This window comes from Lycium ferocissimum, unplaced genomic scaffold (genome assembly GCF_029784015.1).
Source record: "Lycium ferocissimum isolate CSIRO_LF1 unplaced genomic scaffold, AGI_CSIRO_Lferr_CH_V1 ctg105, whole genome shotgun sequence".
Lineage (NCBI taxonomy): Eukaryota > Viridiplantae > Streptophyta > Magnoliopsida > Solanales > Solanaceae > Lycium > Lycium ferocissimum.
In genome coordinates, this window is record NW_026713343.1 from 13,797 (window position 1) to 25,610 (window position 11,814).

Here is an 11,814-nt window from a genome sequence, read left to right on the forward strand (position 1 = left end):
GCTACATAAATTTTTTTCTCAATGAAATAAGAGTTACTTTTGATCCCTTTCCAGATTCTAAGATCAAATATTTTTTTATATTTTGTTCTATAATTTATTTTTATCCCTTTTACATCAATTAAATTTACAAAACAAACTATCTTACCACGCAAAGCGCGGGTCAATTAACTAGTTAATTAATAAACTGTATGTCAAATCAAATTATGCTAAACAAGTAAGAATTACTATGGCTCATTGACTTCACTTTCATAACTAAGGGTGTGGAATCCTTTTTGTTTACAATAATCTTAATAAGTAAGATAAAACGAATTTAATGTATTAATTAGTTTTTTGGGAGAAAAAACTAGTTCATATAGTTGATGACCATGATTATTAAAGGTTGTTGTGGGTGGTAAGTAATCTTTATTCCTTAATTAGAGGTTTCGGGTTCTTTGATAGAGAGCGTTTTACTCTCTAAAGTGAGACTTTCTGACACAAATCGAATTAATTGAGCTCCAAAACGAATATCAAGTACACGGGGTGAGAAGCTAAAAAAAATTGATATGCATGAGGAATTTTTTTTTTTTGTGCGTTATATCTGTATATCTCCAAACATCAAAATTACCTACAACTACGGTGCAATACCTCCGCGCATTTATTGGCCCACTAAATTTATCTATTCTTGTTTTTTTCTTTCAATAGATAAGTAAAACCTTATCTACTCTTATTTCACTGCCTATAAATACCTCTATTGTGTTAGTGTTTATTCACAACTCATAATTGCATAGTATTAATATTTCCTATCTCTTTCACTCATCCAAAAAGACTATGGCTCGCTCCGTTTGCTTCATGGCATTTCTGGTCTTGGCAATGATGCTCTTTGTTGCCTATGGTGTGTCTCCATCTGTTCCTCTAAATTAAATCCTCATACAAATAATAAAAAATTATCCGTAATATTACTCTATTTCCATGGTTTCTTGTATTGGCTTTGAGGAACTAATCATGACAAAACTTGTATGTATTCCTCGAAAGAGTATCCAATAGTAATTTTTCTTTAAGGACATTAAATTGATTCACAGTTCAAAAGTTCTCTAGATATGATTGGTGTCTTTGAAATATCCTGAAAAAACTTGTTTATTGTATTCCTCTAAATGGCATACAAGCAATCAACATATAAAAAAGTTCGACTTAGCTCCGAAGCTTAGCTACGAAGCTCGCTAATCTGTCACTAAATAGCTCTTAGTTTATCTGTTGCTAAATAAGATTAACAATGCATTTTGTTGTTTAACTACAAAATTTGTCTATCCCTCATTCCTATTTTTAGTAGTGAATATTTCTTTCGATTTTTTCTTCTTCTAACATTTGTAAGTACTTGCGAATGATTTGTAGAGGTGCAAGCTAAGAACATTTGCAAAAAACCGAGCAACACTTTTAAAGGAATATGCATTACCGACAGTTCATGCAGAAAAGCTTGCATCAAGGAGAAGTTTACTGATGGACATTGTAGCAAACTTCAAAGAAAGTGCCTATGCACTAAGCCATGTGTATTTGATGAGAATATTTCAAATGAAGCTGAGTTGACTTTGACTGAGAAAGCAAAAACTTTAACTGAAGCTGTGCTTGAAGAAGAGATCATGATGGAGTAATTAAGAGAGATTAAGTATTTAGTGTCACGAACAATAATAAAGTGTTGCCTTTCTTAAAGGGTAGCCTATAATGTTGTGTTCTTGGCCTCTAGTAGCCATTTAGCACACTAAATAAGTTGTGACACATCAATCCCTTTTTGGATCTTGTATCAAGTTAATGTATGTTCTAATGAAAGCAAGGAGAGTTCTCTCTACAATAATGCATCACTAGTAGTATATAATATTTTTATGTTAGAATTACCCAATCAGGGTGTGTTCAGTATAAAGAAAATGTTTTCTAGGAAAATATGTGGATTTTTGACTTATTTTCTATTGTTCGGTACATAAACAAAACATATTATCCTAAAAGCAACAATTTGTATGAAATCTAGAGATATTATACTATGAAAGTTGGGAGTGGACGGGTAGGAGTGTGGGGTGGTGGGGGGTGGGGGGGGATGGAGATGGGGGGTGGTACGTGGGGTTGAAGATGAGGTGTTAATGTGGAACGCCAATGCCACTTGTGGAACTTATTTTCCCTACTTCCCCTATGGAAATCATTTTCATTATTTTTTTTTTTTAAAAAAAAATTGCTAGAGAAAATATTTTCAATTTTTTTTTACCAGATTAGTTATCTTACCTCCATTAGTGGCTATTATATAGCTCTAGGCTTTTGCATCATAAGAATTTTTTGGCAAGGCGCATTTACCTCATCTTCAAGGATATAGGTATGCCTACCCTTCTTTTTTGAATACTCCCTCCGTCCATTTTAAGTGTTTTATTTGATTGAGCACAAAGTTTAAGAATAAAGAGAGACTTTTGAATTTTGTGATTTTAAATTAAAGATGTATGTAGTCCTTTAAATCTTGTGGTCTTAATCTTGCCACGTAGAGTGTTGCAATTGGAAAAATTACTAAATATAGAAAGAGACACTCTTTTTGGATCAGATCAAAAAGAAAAGTAAGACACTTAAATTGGAACAGATGAGTATGAGAGTTGTTAGCTTAGTTAAACTCCCTCACAACCTTTGTATTGGTGTTTGGAAGATGAATAAAATGCACTGTGAACTCCCAAAAAAAAAAAAATTTGATCCAAATATATATCTTTCTATATTTAGTAACAATATTTAACTTCAAACCTCTCATTTTACTCTTAATGATATATTTCTATATTTAGTAATAATTTAACTTTAAACTTCTCATTTTACTCTTAATGAGATGATTTATAGATACACAACTATGACTTATTATAGACACATATTTCAGGAAAAAAAAATTCTTAAACTTCATATTCAATCAAACATCATTAAGATTAGTAAATTTACACCTAGTCCCCTTGTTTGTACTCTTCTCTTTGAGGTTTGCTTTTATTTATTAACTAATCTTAAGTGTACGTGCGTGTCACGTGTATATCACGTGAATCAATAAATAATTTATATAAAAGGAATATATTTTTCTTTAAGTATATGCAATTGTCTAAATGATGAAAATGAATTTTATTACGCCGACATAATAGTTGAATTCAATATTTACGTAAATTTCAAACAATGTGAATACTCCTAAATTAATTATAGTATGTCCTAAATATGACAGACCAATATAGTATGTTGTATGTCCTAAATATGACAGACCAATATAGTATGTTGTTGTATCTCAATAATATCTCTTTATAACGTTCTAAAATTAGAATATAATAGCTTTGCTTAATGAGCTTATTCATATATTAGGTAAAATTTTAATGGATTTTATTGTCCTAAATATTAGTACCTTGTTCAAATAAGGAAAGATTCAATAATCAATATGTTAGTTGATTTGAAAGTCCTAAATATTAGAGAAATAATTAATGTCCAATGTAAAATCTATTTTAAAAAGGTAAAAAAGACGAACGACATTTAGCTAAAAGACGCCCATCTCATCAATTAAAAAAAATTACACAAAAAGAACAATTTATGTGAAATAGCAATTAACGTTAAAATAGACACAACATTCATTTTAATTACAAAAATAAATGTTACTACATGGCACGGTAGTGGAATTCAATATAAGTAGATAACTTCTTTCAAAGATCTATAATTAACTTTAAAATAGATAAAACATTCATTTAAATAACAAAAATAAATGTTATTACATGGAGCGGTAGTGGAATTTGAAATAATTAGATAACTTCTAAACTTGCAATTTGCAAAGATAAATAATTCAATTCAGTTAAAACGCTGGAAAATCTCACTTTGAAAGTAAAAGCTCCATGAAAAAAACAACTTTATATGCTCATGGCTCGAACCCGAGACTTATTATATTAATAATAAGATATTTGCGACTCCACCAAAACCTGATTTTTTGAGAACTAAATTATATGCCTTTCTTAACGTATGATTTTTAATTTTATATAAAAAGGGAAGAAGGAAATATTAACGAAAAGAACTTGCAATCAACTAATAAGTTAATAGGGGCTAAATTACTTCTCACGAATCCAAACTACGTTCCAGCTACCAAGGTGGTACTTTATTTGCACACCCAACAATCTCCCCCTCAAACTAAGTTCCACATGGCTCATTACCATAACTCACGGGTCAAAGATTCAACATGTCTGTGTGCCACCCATATTGTCAGAGTATTTACGGTCACCCGAAGCCCAAAGGCTGGGTATGCGTCTTCAAAGCTACGGGTAAAAGTTGCAAACTGGCCCATATACGGGCAAAGGCACTAAGCCGGCCCCACGCCACACTCCGCCATCTTCATACTTGTCGCGCCAAACCGCGCGCGCGCGCGCGCGCGCGCGGCTAAGCGGCCCAAAGATGCGCGCTCTTAATATGATGTGATATTGTCTCTTTGGTAAATACGGTTTTTCTTCAAAAGGCCTCACATCATTAAGAGTATCCAACTCCTTATAAGTAGCTCCTTTTTCTTTCCAGCTACCAATGTGGTATTTTGTTCGCACACCCAACAGGAATGAGGGTGACACAATCAACATGGAACGTCACTTACTGATCCCTATTCCTATCAGAAAGTCATTTTTCTAATAATTAAAGAATTTTTTTCCAACAAATAATATTTTTCAAAATATTTTTACCAATCAAACATGAGAAAATTTTACATACCAAACATACCCTTAATTTTTTAAATTCTAACTTACATAGAGATAAAAGAAGTAGTTTAGGATTCTTCTCATGTCAATTGGGCGGCGAAAACAAAATGACATATTTCTAATATATCTGACGGACAGAGCTTAGTTTGTATTATTTGACTAGCTATAGCCAAATGGACTTTTGAGGGGGTGATAAATGAGCCTTTGATTGTTCGAGCTTACTCAACCGACTAAGAGACGATATTAATTCACATCAGGTAAGCATCTTCAAATGTGAGTTTCCGTTGAATATTTTTTTTTTTCTTCCACATTTCCAGTTAAATCTGCCGAGATTTTTTTTTCTTCCACATTTCCAGTTAAATCTGCCGAGATTTTTTTTTCTTCCACATTTCCAGTTAAATCTGCCGAGTTTTGTTAAGTATTTGACTGGACCAAAAAAATGCTCATTTTGGTCAAACTTAAAGGACCAAAAGTGATAAGGAGTACTATACATGTTTAAGAGGCCCAGTTGAACCTACCCTGAAACAACACAGTAAAAGGTAGAACAAGTTTACTAAATTCATGCTTCGCTAGAAAAGTATGATATTCATATTTGAGATCTATTTCTGTGTAGTTCGAACAACAGAAAAGTTGTGTAGCGTCATCCATAGAATGCTACATGAAAGAATATGGAGCTTCCAAGCAAAAGGCATATGCTGAGGCGGCTCGGAAGGAAATCATTAATGCGTGGAAAGACATAAACACGGAAAGACGTTCGTCCTCGAGCTAGTTGAATCTTTCAATGTTTAAGAATAAATTATATTCAGTTTATCAAAGAAGAGAGTGTCTGTGTTGTCTTCACACTCATATTCGTTTCAATGAAGTACATCAATGTTCCACACTTTGCCCTCGTAGAGGGAAATTTACAGGTGAATGCGCTATGGGCCACTGTTCTCTCTTTTACTCTAAACAAAGAGTTCCTTGCTAATTAAGCCTAAAGATTCAAGCAATATAGGACCATATTATAATCCTAAAAATGATACAGCTCTCTTTCTGAATGTCTCGATTTTTTTTTTTTTTCAAACCTCTAGTCGGGGAAGAATATTATCCAATCTCATTAGTTAAATTCATAGTAAAAGGAAAAAGTTTTTTAGTTTTAGAATGTAATTGTCACTAGTTTAAAATCGAAAATGGATTCGATATAATTCAACAGAATATGAGAAAATGATAAAAATGAAAATTATTTTCTTATTTGATTCTACAAAGTCGTATTGAAGCCTTTGTTTTCATTTCTTTTACTTTATTGTTTGCTACATATCAAGGCTTGAACAACTTAAGTGGTCAAGCCACTAAACGTGGTTATGTTCTAAAGAAAAGCTATAAATGCTTGCAATGAGATTAAAACATCCATCAAGAACATATTTGAAACGCGACTCAATACAACTTCATCGCCTGTATTTTATTAAACGAAATGTGAGTAAAAAGACAACACACATGCACTAGTGTTCTTGATATGCTGAGACAACTATTCCCAAACATAAATAGAAAGCAGCAACCCCCCAATTTCAGCAATCACTTAGAAATATTTCTAAGTTTTGGAACCATGATATTGTTTGCTTAAAGTTAAGCACTTGATGAATGGTACACATCAACACGATTATCCACGTGATGTACCGTTGACAAATTCAACAAACAACAAGGTGATGAGGTCTTTAAGCTTGTTTTTCGAATTTGTAAAATCATCCCCTTCGAGAATTTCTACAAGGCGTGTAAGATTTAAGGCAGGATCGAGGACAAATGTTGGTAATTCAGTAGCACGTAGATATTCCGCATTTATGTCTTTCCATGCATTTGCGATTTCCTTCCAAGTCTCAGCGTATGCCTCTTGTTTTGAAGCTCCATATTCTTTCATGTAGCATTCAATGAATGAAGCTCCATGTTCTCTTTGTTGTTCGTGCAGCATGAAATAGATTTCAGTATGTGCAATAGAACTATATGTTAAACTTTAATTTAAACATCTTTTTTTAAGTTTAAACTTAAATGTTCTTAAACTTTTAAGCCAATGCATTCTTTAAATATAGATAGTTCTAGTAATCAAAACCTACGTATTCTTGCATAATTAAAACTTTGTTTGATGACTAATTAGCCTATCCATGTTAAAATGTATCTATTTCTCGTGCCAAATGTACCTCCAAAATGGGCAACGAGACCTACTCATAGCTTTAGGGGAAATTAAAGAATGCAAATAAGGAATATGTTGGCATACTTACTTCATGTCCAATAATATCGTCCTTTAATCTGTTGATTAGTGATGAAGTTCGAGCGACCAAAGACTCATTTATCATCCATTCAAAAGTCTCTTTGGCTATAAATTCCTCCGTAACAATCAAAGAGGTAACAATAATCATCTGAATGGAAATAGTTAAAGTAGCGTTTCTCTTATATTCCTCGCATTTTGGAATAGTGCCAGCATTCAACCATTCGGCTTCCTTAAGATAGCTTTTGGTCCACTTTTTCGCCTAATAAACAAGGAAATATTAGAAGGAAAAAAACGGTTAACAAGTAGAATTAGAAGTATATACATATCATAAAAAAAGATAGCTAGCTTGATGCACTAAGCTCCCACTATGTGCGGGATTCCGGGAAGAGCCGGACCACAAAGGTCTAGTGTACGAAGCATATTCCATATCTTCTTTCGGATAAATTGTAAGTGTTTTATCTTTTACTTTTCTTTTTCTTCTCTGTAAGTTAGTTTAACCGATTAATGAGGCCGAGTTATTAAGCAAGCTTACCTCATTTTTTGCAGAGCAGACACATTCTACTTTACCATCTTTGGTCAATTCTTCTTCTATTTCATCAAAATAATCCATGAAGACTTGATAAAGAGGTCTCATATAGGGCAATATCGAATCCATAGCACTAATGTCACATCTGCACGTTAGGGGTTTCTATCAAAGTCCACTAGTTGATAGTATATATTTTACTTCTACATATCATTTTACGATAACTAGTACTACTATACTTGATATATAGATGCATAATAACACTTAAATCTTACCCAACAACGGGAAATGACAAAGATTGATTATTAAGGTTATACTTTCACCTCTCGATTGCATTGGTGAAAGGCACAAGTTCGTCATAAGTTGCACAAGCATCATAGAGGTCATCAGTGACGGTGATGATAACGATTAATTTTGTTAACGTTCTTCTTGCACGTCTATATTTAGGGTCAAAAAACACCTCTATTGCCCAAAAGTAACACTCCACCAGTTTGTCTCTTGCATATGAAAATTTGTTTACAATATCTAGGTCTTTCCACCACCTATATATAATATGTATATACACAAACATACTAATGGTTAGTTATGTTTTAATATATCACAAGAATACTATAATTTATATCATGAAGCATATGCCATATTCATATATACCTTGTAAGTTCGCTAAGCTCTCTTTGGTGCATCTTTTGCAAAATGTGGAAATCCAATTTTGCAAATTTCAAAAGCAAATTGTTATGTGCTTCAATGTTCCCATAAATACGTAAGTATTTTCCTGCTCCTCCTCTTGGTACATTTGTATGAATGGGCTGGCTCAAGGCTTCACTAACTTGGACCTTGAGCGAGTTGTCCAATTTAGGGCCCATGGACTTGAGATGAGTGATGGTAAAAGTTAGGGCTTCTTCAAGAATGTCTTCCCCATGTACTCTTAGATGTGCTGCTTCATATAAACTTAATAATCCTAGCACATCTTTAGTAAGAGTTTCCTTGAACTTCCCATCATGGTTGATGAATTTTTTGAATACATCTGCTTAATTATCATCATGTGAGAGATTAAACTAGTTAAAAAGACGTACAAATCCCAATATATGTGTATGTGTGTGTGTTACTAATAGTTGTATGTTGGTTCCTATCGTTAAAAGTTGACTCAAATTAAAAGTTATCTGCCAATATCTAAAGTGAAGGTCTATGACACCTCATAAAGTATGGGTTATTATGTGTGGATATCATGATGTAATTTCTAATATAATGAAAGTTAAATTAGAAATACATAAAGTTGTGCAACTATAAAAAAGGTTATGGTCAAATTTTCTTTTGGTATCCCGTCGTCAGAAAGGTAATAAGGGTTTACGTCTTGGTTTGGAAGACCACGGGCTGGTTGAAGGACTTCACCAGTTCTCATGAATTCAGATACACTTCCGCTTCTAGTATTATTTTAATCTTTATGATTTGACAAGATTGGTCTTGAAAAGATGATGGAATTCATTTTGAAGTTTGGACTCTAACAATAGTTATATCTCTACAAAAGCTAGACATTCCCCAAGAAACATTCCTCTTGATTATCTTTTTTCAATTGACTTCTAAGAGGATTAACAAATTAAATTTCACTGTGTTACATCTAATTGCAAGTGAAATAAAGATCATGCGCTCTTTCATTTTTAACTGAAATGTGTTCTTTTTAGTTTTAAACTAAGCCTCATCTGTAATTTTTGAATTCATAAAGTTTAGATTCTAAATGCACCTTTATGTTTAGACATGATGATCACACCTCATCAACATTTTACTTTTGACCATTTATGAACGCCAATATCTTTATTGCTATATGACAAACTCAAAAGCAACGAACTTCTTAAGTGCATAGAAAACCTATATATAGTTGAAAGTTTAACGCAATATTGAAATAATAAAAGAAAAGGAAGTAGTAATTCTAAGATATACGATATACCAGGAGACATGTAATGCCTTTGTTGTCTCACTAGTCGAAAACGAAGAGCAACAACGTACAGATCATCATCATCATTTTCATTCTGTTCGAATTCATCAAAAATGTTCTGAATGGATGATTTAATCTCATTTTCAAAATGATATGCCACTCCCAGTCGTTGGATTGCATCAATCAATACAAGTTTTGGTGTACTATTATCAGGTGTTTCCACCAACATTTTCCTGACCTTTTCCTTTAACTCTTCAAGTTCAACTTTTTCTTGCATACTAATTTCCTTCACCAAATTTATAAAACAGTCGTTAGTATTGTTTTACTACCTTTATGTAAAAATAGCAGCAAATGCAATGTTTTAAAGATATATATGAGTGTGCACATACTGTGAGTTGATGAGTGTAGGAGAGAAAATAGTCTCCCCAGACACTAGTGAGATAATTTGCCAACAGACGTGTAATTGTAGTATGAACCATTGCTAATTGACTCATACTTTTCTCTTTCCCAAAAATGGTTTTCCTAGCTTTAATTACTACAATTTGAGATTGTTGCTGCTATATGGTGAGGTATTTTATAGTGCAAATGAGGTATTTTATAATGCAATTGGGACGACAAGTGTCCAAGTAAGTAGTTATCCAAATAACTTTTCTGTTTCCGGAAAGTATTCTCTTCGTCTCAAATTATATGTCGTGATTTCTAAAAATAATTATCTTAAATTATTTGTATTCAAGACAAAATAAATCATATCTCTCCCATTTTGCCCTTAGTACTCTCTCCGGTCACCATAATATATAAGTGTCCTTTTGGCCTCTGGCACACTCCTTAACAAAATACTAACTTCTAGAAACAAATTTGACTAACTTGCCCTAATTAAATAGTACTTATTTAACAAAATTTCTTGATTACATAAAATTACACTTAAATTATCTGAACAGGAGTAAATTTGAAAATAAATAATTAGTATCTTCTTGATTATATCAATGGAGATCGAGACCTAAAAAATGAAGGTAATTGTTGAAATTCTTTTGAATTGTCTTGTCTTGGATGAGTATTGCAGTTTAGTCTATTAACAAGATTAGACATAGAAAATTGAAATAGAAACTTAACTGTCAAATAACTTTTGATTGCTTTTTTCTACTCATGTAGATGGCTTTGAGACGTTCAAAAAAGTTGGACCAACTAAATATTCAAAGATTGGAAAATGAAAATAGTTTCCTTCATACTGAATACACCCTTAAAATTAAAGGTCTAAATTATATAACACTCTTTTCATAGAGATAGAGAAGAAGAAAATTTAGGACTCTTCTCATGTCGATTGGTTTGAAGCAAACTTACGTATTTCTAAGAGTGTGACGATTGAAGAGCTTGGTTTGTATTTTTTGACTCAAGACCTCTTTCTTATCCGTGTGTTTGAGTCAAAATTCGTATTTTATCCAAATAGTTGAATTTGTTCTAAGGTTAATCACAGTTGGTAGTAATTTGATACAGATGTTAGAATTAACACATGCAAGTTATTTAAAGGTTAATAAAGAATAAGTAAATAAAAGGAAAAAGTAGACTTATGCCAATTGTGGATGAACAACAGTAATGGATTTCTCCGTTCCCCGGAATGAATAAGAACTTGATGATAAAAGAATAATGATAATGATAATAAGTAGAGAATAATTAATAATCGTGTATTTTCTAGTCCGTATTGGCTGCCTAGGTATACAAGTGAAAGTTCTATTTATAGGTCTCTGGTCCTATCTGGTGCCCTTCCCATTATATGTCTGTAACGGCAATCATTAATTGCTGAATTAATGATTGTCATTTAATTCCTTGATTATGGCCGTTAGAAACCGTTTTGCCGTTACTACATTAACTCTATTTTAATGTGCAATTAAGAGGGTCTTGCGTGTTGTTCCGTTGATGCTCTCTTCGTTGACCACATCGTCGGTATCAACTACCTTTCCGCAAATGTTTTGCTCGGCATTACCATCTGATTTATCTACGTCATTGTATAAACTGACACGTGTCGACTGCATGTTGGTCCACGTGTTAGGTGCGATTTTTTACCCATACACCGTGCTAGACAAAGAACGTAATTGTTGAAACTTTTTTGACTTGCGGTTTAGTCTGTTAACAAGATAATAGTAAGAAAAATAAAAATTGTCAAATAATTCTTGCATGCTTACTTATGTAGACGTTTTGGGACGTTCCAAAATGTTTGATATCGTTCTATTTTTATGTAACTTTTAAGTGTTTAACCTTAAAACGGAGAACAATTAAATTTGTACGTGATGCCAAAGATATGTGGCTAAATTCAATTCAAGATTAAATAGCGAGATATGTCAATAAAATGAACAGAGAAGCAGATCTAACCAAATGTTAAATGCGTATGGCCTCGGGTATAGAAACCGAGGTCGATACCCTTTTGGTTACAAGCTCTCAC

General features: G+C 32.7%; 2 protein-coding genes across 2 annotated transcripts; one reads left to right on the forward strand and one right to left on the reverse strand.

Annotated features, from left to right (window-relative positions):
• Positions 1-720: 720 nt before the first annotated feature.
• On the forward strand, positions 721-1,653 carry LOC132041509 (defensin-like protein). The gene is made up of 2 exons (XM_059432221.1): positions 721-871; positions 1,369-1,653. Exons 1-2 carry the CDS (start codon positions 808-810, stop codon positions 1,623-1,625), a joined length of 321 nt encoding a protein of 106 aa, XP_059288204.1. The 5' UTR covers positions 721-807; the 3' UTR covers positions 1,626-1,653.
• Positions 1,654-6,060: 4,407 nt separating this feature from the next.
• LOC132041505 (sesquiterpene synthase 14b-like) lies at positions 6,061-9,908 on the reverse strand. Its single transcript, XM_059432217.1, has 7 exons — positions 9,770-9,908; positions 9,393-9,666; positions 8,102-8,474; positions 7,774-7,992; positions 7,460-7,598; positions 6,939-7,186; positions 6,061-6,625 (listed from the first exon to the last, which is right to left on the reverse strand). Exons 1-7 carry the CDS (start codon positions 9,872-9,874, stop codon positions 6,325-6,327), a joined length of 1,659 nt encoding a protein of 552 aa, XP_059288200.1. The 5' UTR covers positions 9,875-9,908; the 3' UTR covers positions 6,061-6,324.
• Between the last annotated feature and the right edge of the window lie 1,906 nt (positions 9,909-11,814).